The 23,812-nt window shown below is 42.1% G+C and overlaps 2 protein-coding genes across 3 annotated transcripts in view; both read left to right on the plus strand.

Annotated features, from left to right (window-relative positions):
• BABAM2 (BRISC and BRCA1 A complex member 2) overlaps nt 1–23,812 on the plus strand; it is a 407,441-nt gene that overhangs the window by 330,668 nt on the left and 52,961 nt on the right. The gene's annotated exons all lie outside the window — the stretch shown is intronic.
• LOC133065484 (craniofacial development protein 2-like) lies at nt 954–2,775 on the plus strand. The gene is made up of 2 exons (XM_061156228.1): nt 954–1,659; nt 2,531–2,775. Exons 1-2 carry the CDS (start codon nt 1,227–1,229, stop codon nt 2,545–2,547), a joined length of 450 nt encoding a protein of 149 aa, XP_061012211.1. The 5' UTR covers nt 954–1,226; the 3' UTR covers nt 2,548–2,775.

Below are 23,812 nucleotides of genomic sequence, written 5' to 3' on the forward strand. Positions count from 1 at the left end.
GGTTGGATCTCCTTGTAGTCCAAGGGACTCTGAAGGGTCTTCTCCAGCACCACAGTTCAAAAGCATCAATTCTTTGACGCTCAGCTTTGTTTATAGTCCAACTCTCACATCCACACATGACCCCTGGAAAAACCCTAGCCTTGACCAGACGGACCTTTGTTGGCAAAGTAATGTCTCTGCTTTTTTTTTTTTTTTTTTTTTTTGTCTCTGCTTTTTAATATGCTGTCTAGGTTGGTCATAACTTTCCTTCCAAGGAGTAAGCGTCTTTTAATTTCATGGCTGCAATCACCATCTGCAGTGATTTTGGAGCCCAAGAAAATAAAGTCAGCCACTGCTTCCACTCTTTCCCCATCTGTTTTCCATGAAGTGAGAGGACTGGATGCCATGATCTTAGTTTTCTGAATGTTGAGCTTTAAGCCAACTTTTTCACTCTCCTCTTTCACTTTCATCAAGAGCTCTTTAGTTCGTCTTCATTTTCTGCCATAAGGGTGGTATCATCTGCATATCTGAGGTTATTGATATTTCTCCCGGCAATCTTGATTCCAGCTTGTGCTTCTTCCAGCCCAGCGTTTCTCATGATGTACTCTGCATATAAGTTAAATAAGCAGGGTGACAATATACAGCCTTGACGTACTCCTTTTCCTATTCGGAACCAGTCTGTTGTTCCATGTCCAGTTCTAACTGTTGCTTCCTGACCTGCATAAGGGTTTCTCAAGAGGCAGGTCAGGTGGTCTGGTATTCCCATTTCTTTCAGAATTTTCCACAGTTTATTGTGATCCATACAAAGGCTTTGGCATAGTCAATAAAGCAGAAATAGATGTTTTTCTGGAGCTCTGTTGCTTTTTCAATGATCCAGCGGATGTTGGCAATTTGATCTCTGGTTCCTCTGCCTTTTCTAAAACCAGTTTGAACATCTGGAAGTTCACATTCTGTCACAGTGTGGTCCACTGGAGAATGGAATGGCAAACCACTTCAGTATTCTTGCCTTGAGAACCCCATGAACAGTATGAAAAGGCAAAAAGATAGGACACTAAAAGATGAACTCCCCAGGTTGTTAGGTGCCCAATATGCTACTGGAGATCAGTGGAGAAATAACTCCAGAAAGAATAAAGGGATGGCGCCAAAGCAAAAACAACATCCAGTTGTGGATGTGACTGGTGATAGAAGAAGCAAGGTCTGATGCTGTAAAGAGCAATATCGCATAGGAACCTGGATTGTTAGGTTCCATGAGTAAAGGCATATTGGAAGTGGTCAAACAGGAGATTGCAAGAGTGAACATTGACATTCTAGGAATCAGCGAACTAAAATGGACTGGAATGGGTGAGTTTAACTCAGATGACCATTATATCTACTATTGTGGGCAAGAATCCCTTAGAAGAAATGGAGTAGCCATCATAGTCAACAAAAGAGTCCGAAATGCAGTACTTGGATGCAATCTCAAAAATGACAGAATGATCTCTGTCCGTTTCCAAGGCAAACCATTCAATATCATGGTAATCCATGCCTATGCCGTGACCAGTAATGCTGAAGAAGCTGAAGTTGAATGGTTCTATGAAGACCTACGAGACCTTTTAGAACTAACACCCAAAAAAGATGTTCTTTTCATTATAGGGAACTGGAATGCAAAAGTAGGAAGTCAAGAAACACCTGGAGTAACAGGTAAATTTGGCCTTGGAGTACAGAATGAAGCAGGGCAAAGGCTAATAGAGTTTTGCCAAGAGAATGCACTGGTCATAGCAAATACCCTCTTCCAACAACACAAGAGAAGACTCTACACATGGACATCACTAGATGGCCAACACCGAAATAAGACTGATTATATTCTTTGCAACCAAATATGGAGAAACTCTGTACAGTCAGCAAAAACAAGACTAGGAGCTGACTGGCTCAGATAATGAACTCCTTATTGCCAAATTCAAACTTTCTAAGTACATGCTATCATTTGAACAAGGTTGGGGAGCACAGTATATAAACCATATAACACTATGTATGCAACATAATACTATATTATTGCCTCTTCTATAACAATCAAAAGACTCTATGTATGTGATCAAGAGTCCCTACCCTAGTGTACATGAGGGTTCGAGTTCTGAGTCTTAGTTCTTTTCTGTAAATGAGTTACTTATCCCTGCGTTACTTCTGATGCTCCCAACTATGAATCTATCTCTTTGTACTGAGTCTTTTGAACTCTCCCAAGCGTTGAAAAGGTGGATTAAGAATTCCCTGTCTCTAGGGAGACCATAGTACCCACCAGTGATCAGCACTTTGCATATAGGGGAGCCTAGTGAAGATAATTACAAAAATGAATCTCTCCATGAGGCCAGGGAATTAGCAACTACATTCACATTTAAAATGCCATGCACCCAGCAATCTCTGACCTAAACCTTTGTCTGCACTCAGTTTGTTTCCCAATAAAGATACAAATTTAGTTCTGTGCATGTTTCCAGTTCGTCTGTCAGGTTAGGTCTTACTTAGCTTTACAGACCCTAACATTTGTAGAAATGGAGTTTGTCTTTTTATGTCCTCCCAGGTGGCAGCTGCATTTAACTCCGTGAACATTTAAGCATATTCTTCGTGACAGGCACCATACTGAATACTAAAGATAGAGGGTTGAAGGCGACATGTTCATTTTCCAAAGGAACTCATAGTCTGCTATACTCAGATTCCCTGAGGCTTTTCCCAATGAACACTCTTCTTTTTTTAAAATCTCTTAGGCTATGCTAATATTTCTTATTTTTCCATTTGGCTGTAGCATGGAAACCTCATGTGTTTTGTAAACTGTCTCCTATGTCAGACAAATTAAAAGAATTTGCAAAGTTTATGCTTCAGTTCATGTTTGGTTGAGACCTCAGAAATGAACTGTGGTCTCAGCAAAGCATCTCCCAATGGCATAGCCTTTGTTTTATGTTGGGAGAATGGAAAGGACCAAACCTTCTGTTCACACCGTTCCACCGCAGTCAGTCAGTGAGAAGCTAGAAGCCATTTCGATTGGGACAGTGCTGGAACACTGTATTTACAAGAAAATGAAAACATGCACACTTGGCCTTCAACCAAGAGGACAGAATACTTCAAAAGGCCCATTCTTCTGGGAGGTGAACAGCCCAAGATTGCAGGCTTAGTGGACTCCACAGAGAGTAAACAAAAAGAGACTATACACTCTAAGGTTCAAAGACGGTTTATTCCACATCATTCACTGTTTCCATTATTGTAGAGATGGTGGAAGCTGCAGAAAACCAACACAGTCAGAAAGAACTGCTTCTTGATTTCAGCTTTTCAAATTTAATTCTTGTAACAACTAGAAAGTCCTTTGAGACAACCCTGGTTTTACTTTGGTACCCTAAGAGCATTTGTGTTTTAAACTGCTTAAAACCCAGAGGAAGTCTTGACTGGTGGTTATAGAGCAGATATGGGAGTAAAGACCTCAGCTGCTATTTCTAATCTCCTTTTGTCTGGTTGAGTGAGTTAGGTCAGCCTCAGTTTCCCCATATAAAGTAATCATTTAATTAAATCAGTCGGTGTTCTGAAACATTGTAATAAGCTAAGGGGCAGAAAATTGAAAAGCAAGGGTAGCAGTTCCAGTGGTTCCCCACTCCATGATTCCTGGGTATTTCCAATTTGGAGAGACAGGAAGGAGGTAAGACCTTGTCCAGAATTCTCTGGCATGTGTAGACTTATACTAAGACACACATACTGGTATACACAAATACACACCCCAGTGATAACACTCAGCAGACTTCATCCTTCTGGAACTAAGGCTTTGAGAAAAACAAAAGTAACTGTCACACCCACACACACAAAATAGGGATCCTCCCTAAGAATGTCCCTTAAATTTTGTATTTTATTGTTTGATTAGGCAATATATATTCACCTAGTTTTTAAAAAAGGCACACTATGAAAAATCTCACCCTCCTCAATCCACCCTATTTGTTGTCTTGTCACTTTTATTAGTTTTTAAATTCAGGCTTGCATAGTTTCTTTATGTGAATAAAGTAAAAATGAGTATATATTGTTGATTTTTTTTCTTTATTACATGAGAAGCAGTGTATCTCACACTCAGTCTGCACCTGGAACAAGGAGGACCTTTATCTTATTATCACAAAGGTGTAGTCCTTAACAGCCCCTCACTCCTGGTCACTAAGTTAACACAAAGACTCAGCGCCCACGGCTTTCCAGTGCTTATAAATGTAGATGGGATTTGTATAATGCTTTGTCATTGACAAGTTGTTACTAGAAATGAGTCTTCAATATCCTGTGTAAAACTTTTCAGTGTTTCAAAGTACTTTCCTATTTATCATCTTGTGTAATTTGTTTCTGCCAAAACCCTATGAGGTTTTAGGGCAGGTACTGTCCTTGTTTTTAAGGTGAAGAAACCAAGGGCAAAGGATGTTCCCTGGGGCACACACCTGGGTCTAAGGGCCATCCTCTGTACCTAACACCATTTTATTTGGCTGCTTTCTGAAAACCAGGGAGAAACTGCCTTCTTCCTTTTGTTTAATACTTCTCCACATTTACCATACTGTCTTTCACAGTTTTGTAAACCTTTTTCTTTTGAGATAATTATATAATACCTGTGAGGGTAGCACATAACACAGAGGGATCCCAGGTTCCCTTCACCCAGTTTCCTCCTTGAAAAACTGTGGTGCATTATCAGCAACCAGGATATTGACATTGACACAACCAAGACACAGAAAGTCTCCATCACCCCATGGATCCCTGGAGCCATTTTATGGGCATACCTCCCTTATTCCTTCCTCACCCCTAGCCCTGACCTGACCCCTTCTGACACACATACACACACTCTAATCTGTTTTAATGGAGGTTGTATTAGTCAGGAAAGCCTTACAGATATAACAAGCAACCCCTGTCTCTGTGGCTAACAGTAAAGGTTTATTTTTTGTGATATCACTTCACCCATGGTATTTGGGCAGTTTGGGGAGGGCTCTGCTGCTTGCAGGCATCCCAGGGCCTGGGTGTTTCTACTCGGTAGCTCCACCGTCCCTTGTGGCCTCAGCACCCTCCACTGCATCTTCTGCCTCGGGCCAGCACGTCCAGGGGTGTAGGGCCAGGTCGAGAAGGGGCATTTATCCCTCCCGTCCACAGTCCATAGGTCAGAATTCAGTCATGTGGCTTCACCTCATTGCAGAAAGGCCGAGAAATTTTGTTTGGTTTTGCCCAGGAAGAAGAGTGTTTGAGGCACACGTGTACAAGAGTAGTCACCGTGGCATTGTTAGCTGTGGTATCAACTAATGAGAGAGTGAATGTTCACTGATAGGGGAGTGGATAAATAATGTTAAACTCACCCCACAGAATATTACGCAGTTGTGGAAATGACAAAACTCTATCTGCACACAATGAAGATGAAATCTTAGAAACTCAATGTTGACTCAAAGAAGCCAGTTACAGGAGACACCCGAGGTGATAGAATTTATATATAAAAAGCTCAAAAATAAGCAGAACCAGACACTATATTATTTAGGGATAGGGAAATAAGCAGTAAAATCATGTTTTTAAAAAACAAAGGAGGGACTTCCCTAGAGGTCCAGTGGCTAAGATTCTGTGCTTCCAGTGCAGGGGTCCCAGGTTCAATCCCTTATCAGGGAACTAGATCCCACATGCCATGCCGCATCTAAGACCTGGCACAGTCAAATAAATAAATAAATATAAATATTTTTTAGAAAGGAATGACAGTGGACTGTGATTATCTCTGGGCAGAGGCAGGGGGTTGAGTGGAGAGGGAGCACACGAAGGGCTTCCAGCTGTAGGTTGTGTCTTTGTTCAGAGAGGGAGTGTGGATTCATGCATGTTCTGTTTTTCCATATGTTGTATGTGCATTACAAGTATTATTTGATATGTATCAGATATTACACAGTAAGTTTAAAAATGAACTGAAACACTATCATTAGTAGCAATACAAATAAAACTTTATTAGTTCTAAGAATGTGACAAGGAACAGACGCATCACTTGAAAAGGTGACATAGTAATTGGTGTTCCTTATGCAGTGAAAGCGACCCACTTTGGGGCTGGGTCCACCTGAGATCACGAACGTTGCTGGCCCTGTGGTCAGGGTCGGAGATCAGCCCCCGTGCCCTGGTCAGAATCCTTGCTGGTTCTCCTGTGTGGCTCAGTCATCATCACACTCTCAGCATGTCACATCACTTGATGTGTACTGTGGCAATTATTCCTTGCAGAGAAACCCTGCAAAGCTGTATTGTGATCCTTCGCCATGAAAGGCAAGCTCTGTGTATCTAAATTTCCTAACAACTGTCCCTTTAAAAGTATCTCCTGCCTACAAAGATGCAACTGAATCCCTCATCTCAGCAAACAAAAGCTGAGGCTTGTAACAAGCAGGAGTCATTGCTAGACAGTTATCATCACAGGTAAAGGCCCAACTTCCAGGGCAACCAAATGACTTAATAAACACGTCAAATCTCCTTTATCGTTAAGTGAAAAACCCAAAGAAGCAGCATGGTAACAGTCGCCAGCCAGGATCCATCCCTTATCGAGCTGCTGGCAAACTGTCTTGTAAATAATCAATCCAGCTCTCTGGGTTCCTGTTTTCTCCACCCCTCTCCCTTCCCCCTTCTCCTCCTTCTTCCAAGTTTCAGCTTCTGCTGTCTCCACCCTCTGTAGGCTCCACCTTCTGTAGAGGACTCTGCTCTCTGCACCCAGAATGAGTCAGCATATGGATACATACCCATGTTTTCAGGGAAATGGACTGAGGTTATCAAAAAATGCAATCCCTGTAACCATAGATAAAAATCAAGGCATTTACAGCAGCCTGGAGAGTGAGTCCAGCAGCTGCCCGCACACTGGAACGGACAGTACATCTCCTTTGGGAAATACCTCCCTGGGGAGTGACTTTTGGTCTCCTGGGTAAAATGTTCACTTGTCAGACAGCAAGCCCTTTGTAAAAGGGAAACAGACTCCGTCAAAACTGGGTGGCGATGAGATAAAGACAGGCCACTCCTGTTTGAATGTTTGTCCTGTTGGTGGGGATTTTGTTTAACAAGGTGCCTACCTTATCTGTCTTCTTTAAGATTTATAGCTTCAGAGCCCATAAAAGGGAGGCCACAGATATGACCGTGGGCTGTAGAAAGATTAAAAACAAACCTAGGCTATTCAATAAAAATAATCTTGAGATATTTTGGATTTTCTTCTTTTTTTCCCATTGAAGATCACATCAGAGGCTCTAACAGTACTTGACTAATAGTACTTAGCAGCACTTGGCTAATATACATATTATGAAAATGCTGGAAGGAATATTGCCTTGGCACTGTTTATAGCACATGTGCTATTTTCCTCTACTCTGCCCTGGAAAAATGGGGTTAAGCCCACTATTCAATTAAAAATTAGTTTTTGAGACCCCATCTTGGACCATGCAGTTTATCAAGTACACAAATAAGATATGATCCTTCCCTCAAAGGAACTTAGAATTAAAAATTCGCCAACGTATCCTGCTGTTTCAGAAAATGATGTGAGAATTGTCTCTTAAGAAAGGACCAGATCTAGGAACAAGCCTTTTTAGTGCTGATGTCTGACACCTGTGTTACCCATTTGCGGACTTTGTGTTTTGAAGAGCATTTCGGCTACTGCTGCTGTTGGTCATGGATCTGATTGAACCTACACTGGAAACCACCTTCATCTTCTCATTCCTGAACCACGAATCCTGTTCTCCCGGATGGCGAGTTCTTTCTCCAGTCTCCTGATAACTACCCTGCTGTTTCTATGGAAGAGAAAGTATCTGGACCCTCAATCCACATCACATGGATAGTTGTCATGGACCACTCGTTCTGAGACAGTCACTGTGCAAGATAGTTTACATGCATTGTCTCCTAATCCTTACAACAATCCTGCCAGATAAAATTCATGATTGCCATTCCCCGAATGGAAAGGTAGAAAGCAGAGAGGGTTACTAACGTACCTAAGATCCCATGGGTGGTAAATGCAGAATGATTAGATCAGGTTCCAGATGTTTAAATTCAAACTCTGATCCCTTTCAGCTCTACCTTGCCTTATCTTACTCACTCAATGATGTAATGCTATTATTTCTTGATTATTGCTGTATGCTGTTGCCCTGTTTCCATGGGATGCAGGCATCAGGTATGCAGTGGGTACATGAACACCAAGTTGACATATACAGAGTATGTGCCAGAGCCTTGGAGACAAAAAAGGATGCAGAGTGTCTTATTTGGGTTTCCTGATATAGAAGATAGCCGTCCGCAGACATACAGCTAAAGTTCAGTGGAATGCTTTACTTGTCTAACAGTGTTGAAGATAAAAGGAGGCAGCTGTGTCACATGTATGCAATTCTTCAGGAGAATACAGACCCAGTCTTTTTCACCTCTCATCCAAATAGAAGGGGTTTTTGTAAATGCTGTGGTGGTTGGCTGTGTTTGATTTGGTTGGGCCTCATACTGGACCAGAGCCACCAGGGCCACTTCCTGCTGCACGAGGGACATTGTTCCTTCAAGGTCTCACCCACCTGCGGAGTGAACCAACGTAACCTCCCCTCCTCACCACTTGGGCCCTCACAGGCACGACTGTGCCTCCAGCTGCAGTGATGTGACTCAGCTACAGTCTTCAAATAGTTCCTGGTGTTCTCGTTCAAAGAAAGAGATTCTAAGAGAGTGACCTGTCAACGTATTGTGAAGGAAGCAAGGCTCTTCAAGATCCATGCCACCCTTCCCCCACCTTTTATTGAGGTATATTTGACAAGTGAAAATTGAGGTGTATCTGACAAGTAAAAATTGTATATATTTAAGGAACACAACTAGATGTTTTGATATATGTATATACTGTGAAATGATTGCCACCATCAAGTTAATTCACATATCCAAAACCTCAAATAGTCACCTTTTTTTTTTCCTTTTCTTATTTTTGTATGTGGTGATAACATTTAAGATCTACTCTTTTAGCAGATTTCAGGTATACAATACAGTGTTGTTAACTATAGTCACTATGCTATACATTAGATTTTCAGAATTTACTCATTTGGTATAACTGAAACTTGGTATCCTTGGACAACATCTCCCCATTTCCTCCTCCCCCACAACCTCTAGCAACCACCGTTCTACTCTCTGTTTCTATGAATTTGACTGTTTCAGATTCCACATAGAAGTAAGATCATACAGTATTTGTCTTTCTGTGTCTGACTTATTTCACTCAACATAGTGTCCTCCAGGTTTACCCATTTTGTCACAGATGGTAAGATTTCCTTCTTTTTAAGGCTGAATAATATTCCATTGCCTGTGTAAGCCATGTTTTGCTGATCCTTTCATCTGTTGATGGGCATGTAGGTTGTTTTCATATCTTGGCTGTTGTGACTACTATGACTGTAGGAACACAGATGTCTCTTCAAAATACTGGTTTCATTTCCTTGGATATATACCTGGAAGTGAGATCACTGGAGTATATGGTAGTTCTATTTTTTATTTTTTGAGAAATCTCTATATTATTTTTCATAATTTTGGAACCAGTTTACATTCCCATCAGTAGTTCCCTTTTCTCCACATCCTTGCTAACATTTGTTATCTTTTGTCTTTTTGCTAAGAGCCATTACTTTCTGTGAGGTGATAGCTCATTGTGGTTCTGATGATTATAATCTTGAGCACCAGTTGGCTATTTGTATGTCTACCCTTGAGAAATGTCATTTCAGGGCCTTTGCCTGATTTTTATTGGGTTATTTGGGTTTTTGTGCTATTGAGTATGAGTTTTGTAAATATTTTGGATATTAACCACTTATCAGATAAATGGTGTACAAATACCTTCTTCCATTCCATAGGTTGCCCTTTCATTCTGTTGATTGTTTCCTTTACTGTGCAGTAACTTTTTAGTTTGATACAATCCCTTTTGTTACCTGTGCTTTTGGTATTATATCCAAAAAAACTTTTACCCAGACAAATGTCAAGAAACTTTTTCCTCTATGCTTTCTTCTAGTGGTTTTATAGCTTTGGATCTTATGTTCAAGTATTCAATCCATTTTGAGTTGATTTTTATATGGTGTGACCTAAGTGTCCAGTTTCATTCCTCTGCATATGTCTGCCCAGTTTTCTGAGCACCATTCATTGAAGAGACTATTCTTTCTCCATTGTGTGTTCTTAGTAACCTTGTCAAAGATAACTTGACTGTAATTGAATAGATTTATTTCTGAGCTCTCTATTCTTCTTTGGCCCATATGTCTGTTTTTAATGCCAGTACCATACTGTTTTGATTAGTGTAGTTGTGTGATATATTTTGTAATCAAGAAGTATGATGCCTCTGGGTCTGTTCTTCTGGCTCAAGATTGCTTTGGCTATTTGGGGTCTTTTGTGGGTTCATATGAATTTTAGAATTTTTAAAATAGTAAAAATTACCATTGGGATTTTGATAGAAATTGCATTGTATCTGTAGATTGCTTTGGGAGTATGGTAAATATCTATGTATTTTACAGTAAGTGTTCCATTAACAAATAGAGAGTTAAGGAATCTCATAATATGGGGTAAGATTTTAGATACATACAGAAGCATGTATCACCTCCATATTCATCCTTTATTGAGTCGTTAGTTAAAAGGGACAAGGCCAACCAAGGAGTTTAACTGTACCATGTAATATTAGAAGACTATGCCTATCCCTTTGAAATTGGTAAGTTTAGAATGGATTTTCTAGATTCACAGATATGTGCTTAAGCTTGGTAATTGCCCTCAGCTTATGAAATTTATGCTAATTGGTAACATTTATTAATTTCAAATTATTCATGAAATAATATTCTAGGCACATGGTAGATTTTAGAGATGGTTTCTACTCTCAATGGTATTAACTTTTGGTCGGCATGTTTGTAGAAAGTATATAGAATGGGTACAATTACCCTTTAAGAGGAAAGGAGAAAGGAGAATTATGTTAGCTGGTAGAGAATTGAGAGAATTCTTTTGGGAAAGCATCCAAGAGGTCTTAGGTTTCTACTGTGAAGGTGGGGTATGGTAAATAGAAGATAAGAGATTCTTTCTAGTGTTTAGACCAGTTTAACTATTCACAAAAACATCAGTGGAGGTCTATGACCCAACTGTGTTCAGAGGTGTAATTCAGAAAGCCTAATAGAAATCAAAACTCGTGGTAAAGTTGTATCATGGATAAATGAAACATTGAATTTTTTGCTTTGGTTTGGAATTCTGTCAGTTTGGCCTAGTAAATATGGCAGTTTCATGGGAAAATCATTGTTAAGGCAAAATCTCTTAAAACCTGTAGCTTCAGGGAGGGAAACAGAATGTAGGATGAACCCCATATAGTAAAAGGGGCAACCAGTTCGTTGGACAAAGGCAGAACAGTCCAGTTGAAGACGTGGTTTGATAACGAGTTTGTGTTTGCTCCAGAGGATGGGGGCGGGGGGTGGGGGGTGAAGCAGAAAGCTGAGAATTGGACAAAAGTTTATTCAGTTTGGTTTAGATTCAGTAGTCACACAAAGTAAGAGCTTCCCAGATGGCGCTAGTGGTAAAGAACATGCCTGCCAATGCAGGAGACATGGGTTGGGGAGATCCCCTGGAGGAGGCCATAGCAACCCACTCCACTATTCCTGCCTGGAGAATTCCATGGATAAAGGAGCCTGGCGGGCTACAGTCCATAGGGTCGCAAAGAGTCAGACACAACTGAAGTGACTTAGCACATGCACGCGGGCACACACACACACACACACACACACACACACACACACACATACAAAGTAAACCAATAGTCCCCAAGTCTCTCCTGTGTCAGGAAACAAGACGGCGCCAGACTGTGCCTGCTAGCAAGTGGTTCCGTGTCTAGCAGGGAACTCTGTGAAACCAAGAAAGCCCACAGCAGGGTAGGAATTTCCAGAGTTCTGTGGAACTGGAGAAAGTTCTGAGGAAGCTGGGGAAGGCTTCACAAAGACCCCGCGTGGACTAGGAACTGACAGGGCTGACGTAGCAGAGGGAGGGATGAGCAATAGGAGATAGGGAGGCCAGGGCCCAGCGGCACCCATGCTCACTCAGAGCCGGGAGAGTGCAAAGCTGCCTGATACACAGGTGGTCTTCACAGCCACTGCTGCCAGCCAGTCTTCTGGAATCCACAGGACCCTTTACTCTGACTGGTGAAGACACAAGATAGGAGCTAAGACAGGCACATGGAGCTGATAGATGGCATCCCCGGCTAGGAGACACTTTTTACAAGATTTCCTGGATTAAACAGCTTCTGCTCCACCCAGCATTTAATGGCAGGACCAGACTCCCATGAACTGAGGCTCCAGACCTTGGAATGGAGGGTAATTTCTCCTCTTCTGTTACCCACTTTATCCACTTGGACTGCACAGGGTTCCAGACCCAACCCTACGTCAGGACCCCTCAAAGTCTTGAAAAAGTCTGACACCTGAACACCTACCTCCCTGCCTCTGTCCTCTCCTCAACCCGCCCACCCCCCCTTGTTACTGAATCAGAATCCAGAATTGGTGAGGGGGAGATGCTGAACTTACATATTTTTATTTTTATTTTTTTAAATTTTTTTTTATTAGTTGGAGGCTAATTACTTCACAACATTTCAGTGGGTTTTGTCATACATTGATATGAATCAGCCATAGAGTTACACATATTCCCCATCCCGATCCCCCCTCCCACCTCCCTCTCCACCCGATTCCTCTGGGTCTTCCCAGTGCACCAGGCCCGAGCACTTGTCTCATGCATCCCACCTGGGCTGGTGATCTGTTCCACCATAGATAATATACATGCTGTTCTTTAGAAACATCCCACCCTCACCTTCTCCCACAGAGTTCAAAAGTCTGTTCTGTACTGTGTCTCTTTTTCTGTTTTGCATATAGGGTTATCGTTACCATCTTTCTAAATTCCATATATATGTGTTAGTATGCTGTAATGTTCTTTATCTTTCTGGCTTACTTCACTCTGTATAATGGGCTCCAGTTTCATCCATCTCATTAGAACGGATTCAAATGAATTCTTTTTAACGGCTGAGTAATATTCCATGGTGTATATGTACCACAGCTTCTTTATCCATTCATCTGCTGATGGGCATCTAGGTTGCTTCCATGTCCTGGCTATTATAAACAGTGCTGTGATGAACATTGGGGTGCACGTGTGTCTTTCAGATCTGGTTTCCTCAGTGTGTATGCCCAGAAGTGGGATTGCTGGGTCATATGGCAGTTCTATTTCCAGTTTTTTAAGAAATCTCCACACTGTTTTCCATAGCGGCTGTACTAGTTTGCATTCCCACCAACAGTGTAAGAGGGTTCCCTTTTCTCCACACCCTCTCCAGCATTTATTGCTTGTAGACTTTTGGATAGCAGCCATCCTGACTGGCGTGTAATGGTACCTCATTGTGGTTTTGATTTGCATTTCTCTGATAATGAGTGATGTTGAGCATCTTTTCATGTGTTTGTTAGCCATCTGTATGTCTTCTTTGGAGAAATGTCTGTTTAGTTCTTTGGCCCATTTTTTGATTGGGTCATTTATTTTTCTGGAATTGAGCTTCAGGAGTTGCTTGTATATTTTTGAGATTAATCCTTTGTCTGTTTCTTCATTTGCTATTATTTTCTCCCAATCTGAGGGCTGTCTTTTCACCTTACTTATAGTTTCCTTTGTAGTGCAAAAGCTTTTAAGTTTCATTAGGTCCCATTTGTTTAGTTTTGCTTTTATTTCCATCTGGGAGGTGGGTCATAGAGGATCTTGCTGTGATTTATGTCGGAGAGTGTTTTGCCTATGTTCTCCTCTAGGAGTTTTATAGTTTCTGGTCTTACATTTAGATCTTTAATCCATTTTGAGTTTATTTTTGTGTATGGTGTTAGAAAGTGTTCTAGTTTCATTCTTTTACAAGTGGTTGACCAGTTTTCCTAGCACCACTTGTTAAAGAGGTTGTCTTTTTTCCATTGTATATCCTTGCCTCCTTTGTCAAAGATAAGGTGTCCATAGGTTCGTGGATTTATCTCTGGGCTTTCTATTCTGTTCCATTGATCTATATTTCTGTCTTTGTGCCAGTACCATACTGTCTTGATGGCTGTGGCTTTGTAATAGAGTCTGAAGTCAGGCAGGTTGATTCCTCCAGTTCCATTCTTCTTTCTCAAGATTACTTTGGCTATTCGAGGTTTTTTGTATTTCCATACAAATTGTGAAATTATTTGTTCTAGTTCTGTGAAAAATACCGTTTGTAGCTTGATAGGGATTGCATTGAATCTATAGATAGCCATTTTGACAATATTGATTCTTCCAATCCATGAACACGGCATGTTTCTCCATCTGTTTGTGTCCTCTTTGATTTCTTTCATCAGTGTTTTATAGTTTTGTATGTATAGGTCTTTTGTTTCTTTAGGTAGATATACTCCTAAGTATTTTATTCTTTTTGTTGCAATGGTGAATGGTATTGTTTCCTTAATTTCTCTTTCTGTTTTTTCATTGTTAGTATATAGGAATGCAAGGGATTTCTGTGTGTTAATTTATATCCTGCAACTTTACTATATTCATTGATTAGCTCTATTAATTTTCTGGAAGAGTCTTTAGGGTTTTCTATGTAGAGGATCATGTCATCTGCAAACAGTGAGAGTTTCACTTCTTCTTTTCCTATCTGGATTCCTTTTACTTCTTTTTCTGCTCTGATTGCTGTGGCCAAAACTTCCAACACTATGTTGAATAGTAGTGGTGAGAGTGAGCACCCTTGTCTTGTTCCTGATTTCAGGGGAAATGCTTTCAATTTTTCACCATTGAGGGTGATGCTTGCTGTGGGTTTGTCATGTATAGCTTCTATTATGTTGAGGTATGTTCCTTCTATTCCTGCTGTTTGGAGAGTTTTAATCATAAATGAGTGTTGAATTTTGTCAAAGGCTTTCTCTGCATCTATTGAGATAATCATATGGTTTTTATCTTTCAATTTGTTAATGTGGTGTATTACATTGATTTGCGGATATTAAAGAATCCTTGCATTCCTGGGATAAAGCCCACTTGGTCATGGTGTATGATTTTTTTTAATATGTTGTTGGATTCTGTTTGCTAGAATTTTGTTAAAATCAAAATATGTATAGAAATGAATGAAAATGAAAACACAACAACCCAAAACCTATGGGACACTGTAAAAGCAGTGCCAAGGGGAAGGTTCATAGCATTACAGGCTTACATCAAGAAACAAGAAAAAAACCAAATAAATAACCTAACTCTACACCTAAAGCAATTAGAGAAGGAAGAAATGAAGAACCCCAGGGTTAGCCGAAGGAAAGAAATCTTAAAAATTAGGGCAGAAATAAATGCAAAAGACACTAAAGAGACCATAGCAAAAATCAACAAAGCTAAAAGCTGGTTTTTTGAAAAAATAAACAAAATTGACAAACCATTAGCAAGACTCATTAAGAAACAAAGAGAGAAGAACCAAATTAACAAAATTAGAAATGAAAATGGAGAGATCACAACAGACAACACTGAAATACAAAGGATCATAAGAGACTACTACCAGCAGCTCTATGCCAATAAAATGGACAACTTGGATGAAATGGACAAATTCTTAGAAAAGTATAACTTTCCAAAACTGAACCAGGAAGAAATAGAAGATCTTAACAGACCCATCACAAGCAAGGAAATCGAAACTGTCATCAAAAATCTTCCAGCAAACAAAAGCCCAGGACCAGATGGCTTCACAGCTGAATTCTACCAAAAATTTAGAGAAGAGCTAACACCTATCTTACTCAAACTCTTCCAGAAAATTGTAGATGAAGGTAAACTTCCAAACTCATTCTATGAGGCCACCATCACCCTAATTCCAAAACCAGACAAAGATGCCACAAAAAAAGAAAACTACAGGCCAATACCACTGATGAACATAGATGCAAACTTACATATTTTTAAAAAACTTTATGGGTAAGCCTGAGGCATAGCTGGTCTTGAGAACCACACACATCGTAGAAGGAACCCTCACCTCACAGTCAGGAAACCTGGGTTGCATCTCCAGCCTCACCTATACACTGGCCCTGAGACTGTTTCCTCATCTCTAAAATGGTATTGTTCCTTATCCTGCCTACTTCACAGGGGTTTTGTGTGGATTAAATCACATGATAGCCAACTGGAAGCCCTCCTGTGCTCTAGAAATGCAGGTGCTCCTTAGCCCTGTTTGCCCCACCCCTGCCTCCACCCAGTTTACAGCCAGTCACCTCACTCCTGGATTGTTTCAGGGCTAGCTGGTTGGTTTGTCGTGCCTGCGCCCTGCCACCAAGTTAATCCTCTTGAAACACCGCTTCTATTGTGTTTCTCTTCTGCTCAGCGTCACCTCTCTCAGGACATAGGCTCCCTGTTCCCACTGCGCTTTCTCTCTCTTTCCCACCTTTGGCCTCTTTGCTGTCAGTCCTTGACCTCCATATATTTCTTGCCTCATTTCTGAAAACCTGTCTCCAGTTTTTCTAATCTGATCACCTCCATCTCAATCTGAATAACATAATTATGAGACTTTATCATATATTATACTGAATGATTCTTTCATTGTTGTGTGTATTTGCTTCATTATTCTGGTTAGTTTGCTTGCCAAGGTCCCAGACTACTAGGGCTGATTGATCTCTTAAATGATATTATTCTTATGTGCAGTGCCCCCCACAGTGATAGGCACTTGGCAGGAGCCCAGCAGCCCCAGGCCAAGCTGGGAAGCACAGCGGCCAGAGCACGCTGACCTGTCTGTAAAGCCCTTTCCTTTATACGTGTCTTTTCATCTCACCACCCTGAGAGGTAGATAGTTATGCTTCCCATTTTACAAGTGAGGAAAGAGAGGCTTGGGAAGGTTAAGTAACATCAAAATTGCAGGAAAAAAAGGGAGGCGAGGGGACTCTGTGTCCTGAGGAGAACCAGAGTGGCTGGAGCCCATGGTAGGGTGCAGATGTGAGTGACAGCTCCTGCAGGTAGTGCTCAGGCCGCAGCAGGTGCCCAGGGCTGAGACTGAATTAGTGAAGAGACATAGCAGAAGGGACCAAACCTGACAGGCTGCAGTGGGTGCCCCTGTAGGGGGCAGCTGCTCCCCTGGGGTGAAGATCAGGCCAGGGTGACCCCAGCTGGCCTCCTGGGGACAGGTCAGGTGATCGGGAGATGGGAAGGGTTTAATGTGACTCGGCCTCTGCCCAGGTAGGAGCCAGGCAGTGGGCTTTGTAGGTCATTTCCTGGGGAATTTTCAGATGGACCAATGGTTTCATCTTCCTATTCTAAAGCACCCTGGTACCCTGTGTAATTATCCAATTGTGGCCAAGTGGTCTGATATCTTAAAGGAGAAGCTAAAACAACAGTGGAAACTTACTAGGTTTTGAGACATCAGTAATTCCGTTCCTGAGTAAACACTGATGAGAAAGAACCCCTTCCAGTCTTCTCTGGCTTCAGCCAGAGTATAGTTTAACAGTACTTTGATATTTCCAGATTGCTCCCTGACTTATGAAGGTGTAAGCTCCTTGCAGGTAACATGCTTCTGCCCTAGGTTGAATTCCTTGCACGTATTGCCTAAGTGGGACAGGCCTGGGGTGGGGCGGCTGAGAGCTGGCAATGCCAGGCCCACAAATGCAGGCAAGCAACCGAGAGGCCAGCAGGCAGGCCTGAGGGCTGGACAGCTATCCAGCAAGTGGGTGGAGTACTGAAGCTTAGTTGTGTGGCTGAAGAACCCAGGGTGTGGCAAAGAAATCGACTACTGGAACAGTAAAAATGAATGCTTAATACCCATGCATTTATTAGCGTGGCTGGGTATTTTGTCAAATGTGTCATACATTCACAGTTTAGGATTTTAGAATAAACAAGATTATTGATATTTCTCCTTCAAAAGCCGATAAGCACTCCTTACTAAAAGTTCAGAGTCTTTGATTAACCTTCAACTTGAAATATTAAAAATCTAGTTTTCATAAGCTATTGGAAATATTTTTCAAAGGAGTCCTTCCCCCATCCTGCAGCCCAAAGCCCTGCCCACATCAAAGATTAGGAGTAAACCATATTTTCTGTAAACCATCTGACGAGATTCTACTCCCTTCCTCAAGTCTACCAAATTTTGATCTTTAAAAAAATACAAAAACAAAGGGGGCTAATGTGACAGTAAGATTTATACCTTCACAAGTAAATATTACAGTTTGGCTGGGTAGCTTGTGGAAGCTTGTCAGGTCACAGTGACTCACTTGCATAGATGAAGTTATTTTTAGAGATGTAATTTGTACTGTTTAGAAAAGAATAAAGAGATGGTAGAAGGCTAGATCGCTCATTATAGTTTACAGAGCTCATGAACCCAGCATCCATGCGAAAGATGACTAAGCAACGGGTCGATTGGTACTTTCTCTCAGAATTTTACAGACATGAGTCATCCACTTGAGATTGCAGACACAGCACCGAGGTACCTGTGACTCAGCTCCCATTAGGACGAGCACTCGAATTCAATTCTGATACACTTTGGTAGTTAAGGACTGAGGAAATTACATAGCAAAGCAAAATATGCCTTTCTAGCACGCAGCCATCGGATGTTTTTAACAAGGATTGATTTATCTTCAGCTCTGGCCTTTGAAAGACTGTGGTTTGTGCTGGGTGATCTGCCCGTTTTATCTGCTGCTCTCCATAGCAGTGCCACCTGACCCTAGGGTATCCACACCCTTTCTGCACTTAGCTGTCCAGCATTCAGGCCCACTTCCTTTAACCAAATGTATGTGTGTGTGTGTATACGAAAGATCTTCAGCCTAACATGGACATTCTAGTTTTCTTAAGCTGGGAGAAATAGCTTTCAAAGACTTGCTTCCCCCACACTGTGCCCAGGTCAGGGAGTAGAAGAAATAAAAAGGTATTTTCTTAGGGTATTTTTGTATGTTTTTTAAAAAGCCATATACACAAACCTGAGCTTCCCTGGTGGCTCAGATGGTAAAGTGTCTGCCTACAATGTGGGAGACCTGGGTTCAATCCCTGGGTCAGGAAGATCTCCTGGAGAAGGAAATGGCAACCCACTCCAGTATTCTTGCCTGGAAAATCCCATGGACGGAGGAACCTGGTAGGCTACAGTCCATGGGGTTGCAAAGAGTCAGACACGACTGAGCGACTTCACTTTTATACACAAACCTACACATCCACATATGTGGTCACAGATCAATAAGAACCATCTGTGTACGTAAGCAGACTTTCCGAAGTGAATGCGTTATTCTCTCTTCAGGGCTGCTGCTTTGTTCTCAGTCACAGGGCTCTGCTGGCCCCAAGGTGCAGCCTCACACTAGGATTGCCCCCTGGTCATCAGCACACCTGCCTTATGCAGCCCCTTTGGAGTTAAGCCCTCAGAACTTGACCCTCTGTTCAAACACACAGAAAATGGTCCTTTGCAGCTTGTAGACATATCAATAGACTATTCATAACCAACAAAGAATATTATGCTTATTACTTTTAGAAACATGAACATGGTTACAAAAGCACATACTCCAGAAAGAAATGCAGTGAAAAGTGAAAGTACTCTGCCTCATACCACTCATGGACAGTCACTGTGAACCACTTCTGTCACCTGGCAGTTACTTCTGAAACCACCGTATTCCTCAGCTGCTCTGCCTGTAGCACTATTACTAAGAGCGTCAGGCCATGCAGAGGCTACGAACTGGGTCCTGTTGTCAAGAGAGAAAAGCCTTGTGTCCATTCAAGTCAACTCAGCAGACATTTGGGGATCTCCTATGGACTGAGCCCTCTCTCAGGAGGGGTGGTCACAGAAATGGGTAGGAGTTTGCAGATGTGCAAATACATGAATACAACCACTGTGCAAAAATACTATAACACAGTTGTAAAATACAAGTGTATAAAACCCCTTCTGTGGGATTTTATAGAAGCATCCTAGAGCTGGGTCTTTAAGTGCTTAATAGAAACATACTGTGGAGAGAATCAGGTGAGGATGCCCCAGGGAGAGTAGCGTACTTATGGACTGATGTGGTACATTCAGAAGACTGGGAGTAATTAATAAACTTGAGTGTTTAGAATGTGTGAGTTAAGGGGGTGTTGGGAGATGAGGCAGGAAAGAAATGTGCCTGATGAGGAAGAGCCTTGCACATGAGGAATTCAAAGAATGTCCTATTCCTGATGGAGAGTCTAGGAAGAATTTTAAACAGAGCTGTGCTGTGATCTCACTCACTTATGCCACAGGTCTGATGGCAGAGTAGAATATGAGTTCTAGTGGGTTTTCCGGGGTAGGAAAACCCTTTGGGATAATAGTCCAGGCAAGACAATATAAGGCACGAAACAGTGGCATTAGGGAGCGAGAAGAAAGGACAGATTCTGGAACTACTTCAGAGATGGTAGAACTGCTTCTCCAGCAGACCTTCGTGAACACTCAGACTTTGGAAGCAAGGGGAAGTGGCAGATGGCTGTGTGATTCATGGTGGGGAAAGCTGAGTAGAGAGTGAAGGGTCCCAGAGTTGAGGGGAAAGACTGTGAGCTTGAACTTGTTGAGTTTGAGGTGTTTAGGTGGTAAGGAGGTGAAGTCAGTAAGTAATCAGCAATGTAAGGCTGAAGTTTGGGAACAGCCCTCCTAGTTGATAAAGATCTGTGATCCATGTAGCACGGGACAGGGGGAATGGCCAAAGGACGAGCCTGTAACAGGAGAGGAAAACAACTGTGGGGAAGTCAGCAGCAGAGTGGCAGTCAGGAGACTGAGGTGGAGACAAAGAAGCAGTGGTGAGGTAAAATGAGAACCAGGGGAGAGCGGCCCTAGGAAAGCAGGAGGTGCAGATGAGGTTGTAGTGAAAAACATTCACTTTGGTAATTAACATGGACAGTGTCTGAGTGGGAAAAGCAGTTGGAAGAAACGTCCATGTGTTAGAGTTGGCAGAAGCCAGGTGTGAATGGGTTACAAAATTAATTGACAATGAAGAAGGTGGACCAGTCCGCTTTATGGGTGTTTAGAGAATGAAAAGAAGAGCAGATGGCAAGTAGCTAGTAGGGGTGGTGGTCACGAGGGGTCCTTATGGGAAGAGGAGGTTCTTTAGCATGATGAGAAGGAACCAGTGGAGGAGAGATTGTAATTTAGAGGGAAAAGAGAGGGATCTTTGAAAGAGCAAAATCCTAGAGGTGATTTAAGAGTATAGACCTGGAACATGGGTCAAGGAAAGAGCTATGGACAAGAAGGAACTCCACCACCTCTGAGGCAATAGGAAAGGATACAGATATTGGAGTTAATTCATCCCTCTATCACCAGCACCCAGCAGTGCCTGGAGTATAGTCAGCACTCAAAAATATCTCTGAATCAGTGAATTTTTAAGTTGTAGTATTTTAGAAGTTATTATTTTGTGGCTCAGCATGAATAGATGATGAGGAGGTTGGGGGTGTGGCCACAGGGAAATGGGTGCTGGGTAGATTGCCTTGTTAGATGCTGATGTTACACTGGATGGTTACAGAAACCCGAGTGGAAAGGAGGACTTGAGGCCAGTGTAGACATTTCTCAAGAAGTTAGTATGTAACCAGGAGACTGAGTAGATAACACACAGTGAGAATCAACAGAAATGATCTAGCCAAATGATAGAAGCTTCAAATAGGGTTGCTTTTCTTAGAGGCAAGATTGAGTGTGTAGGCAAGTCTGGGAAAACAAGTGGCTTCTACTCAAGGGAGTGGCTAAGGGGGAAAGCTAGGTTTCACTTGGGACAAAGAGGTGGCAGGAACATTCTGGGAAGAAAGTGAGAAGGCTTATCTTAGAGTCAGAGCAGAGGTAACGGTGTGATACAGCGGGTATTTGTCCTGAGAGGATCCAGAGTGACAGAGGACATCAGGAAGAGATGGGAGGATGGATTTTTTTTTTTTTTTCCCAACAAAAGATGAGCGTCTCTGTAAGTGAGAGACTAATTAGCTAGGGAGGCAGTGGGTTGCAAGGCAGTCCGAGCAGCCGGGAAAGTCGTGGTGGAGAACTTGACGCTGTCTGCAAGTCTGCAGACCCTCAGAGGGCCACAGTTAGTTGGTGGTCAGATGGTCCAGGATGCCACCTCCACGAGCACACGTGTTCTAGGAGAGCTCCTCTGGAGGCCTGGACTGTCCCTGCTCCAAAAACACGTCAGGCACGCCTCATGGCCTCTCTGACCTGAGGCTTGAAGTACAGTCTGCAGCTGATTACTTGACCATGAAGAGGCATGAAGACATTGCGAGTAAACAGAAACTTTTATAGCTGTTTGACATTGCTACGGCATCTGGGCATGATTGTGTTTCTAGTCATTCAGTTTTATTTTGTCAGTCTATGACAGATTGGAATCTAAAACAAAACACAGTAGGATGTCCCTGGCGGCCTAATGGCTGGGAATCCACTTGCCAATGCAAGCCATTATGCACATGATCCATCTCTCATACCAAGTCATAACTGATTTTTAAATAGTTAAAACCCTATAGGTCTTTCTATGCTGTGCTAGACGGTGCCTCAACTCTCACCAGTCAAGAATCCCATGGTTAGGAATGCTCATGACCACTATCTTTGAGTTTCAGACAAGCAACTGTCTTCTCATTTGTACAAGTCTTAAAACTTTCGAGCTCTTTAAACCAAATACATGCACATATATACCTCCATGTACTTAGATATGCGTGTGTGTGTGTTGTTGTTGTTTAGGTTACTCAGTTATGCCCGACTCTTTGCAATCCCATAGACTGAAGCCCACCAGGTTCCTCTGTCCCTGGGATTTCCCAGGCAAGAATACAGGAATGGGTTGCCATTTCCTTCTCCAGGGGATCTTCCTGACCCAGGGATCAAACCTACGTCTCCTACATTACAGGTGGATTCTTTGCCACTGAGCCCCCAGGGAAACCCATATGTGTGTGTACACACATATAAAAGATGATGACATCTCTTGGTGAAGGATTCCTTTGGACCTGGGGTTCCCACACCTCTCCTATAGATCCAAATTGGTGCCTACTCAGGGCACCCCTTTGCAGACTCTAGTTTAATCTAAGGGTAAGTGATGACTTAGCAAGTTGAACATCAAAAGACTCAAACCTGTTTTTCCATGCAGCCAATTAATAATATACCTAAATTATATTAACCTTTTGGCTTATGGAAACAAAGAGAATTCCATCACCAAGAGCATTGATAAGGTTAAGAGAAAGGGTGGGGCTGGATAGAATAGATACTGTGAGAGCAGCAGGCAGGCTGAACGAGAAGGGGTTAGCTGTTGAGTCCAGATCAGGTTCTATTAAGGTGTGCCCTGGTTTAAAGTACTTTATTTTAAAGCCCTTTGGATCTTCCCTCTCTTTTTTATTCTTAATCTGATTCTTTACATCTGTCTTTCAATGCTCTTGTGTATATGAACTTCAACTTCTATATTCAGACCTTAGTCTTAACTGAAGCCTGATGGGCTGTACCACACACACCCTCTTAAGAAGGGCAAGCTGTGTAGGCCTTTCCTGAGCTGCTCCACCAACATTTAAGAGTTATGTTTTTATCCAGGAGACAGTGGTTAGTCCCTATCGGCTGAAACAAGGTGGGAGAATTAAGGTAATCAAGCTGGCTCCAGTGTGTAGGACAGACAGAGAAGCAGTTCCTGGAGGCAGAGAAAGCTTATTGAATTACTTCAGGTGTGAATTGATTAGTATTTGGAGCTGACCTAAAACGGTTGGCATAGGAGGCCAACCGTTGGCAGTTGTTCTTAGGTTTAAACAAAAGTATATTCAGTTGCATAAAGTGCATTTTAAAAAATACCCATTCACACTTCTGTTTATCATGATGGAAGTAGATGGGCTTCCCACCTTACCAAGTAGGACAGGGCCTTGTGGACTATCCTCTCCAGGATGTGCTACCAACAGTGAGCCTTTCGGAGATGCAGACAGCAGGATGAAGAGTCAATGTGACTCAAAGGTCCTGAGCTTGGCTGAATATTAGACCCAGCCTGTGTGGATGAGC

Source organism: Dama dama, chromosome 11, assembly GCF_033118175.1.
Source record: "Dama dama isolate Ldn47 chromosome 11, ASM3311817v1, whole genome shotgun sequence".
NCBI lineage: Eukaryota > Metazoa > Chordata > Mammalia > Artiodactyla > Cervidae > Dama > Dama dama.

Excerpts from the sequence above, each read along its gene's own strand:
- LOC133065484 (XM_061156228.1), top strand. The coding sequence starts at position 1,227 with ATGAGTAAAGGCATATTGGAAGTGGTCAAACAGGAGATTGCAAGAGTG.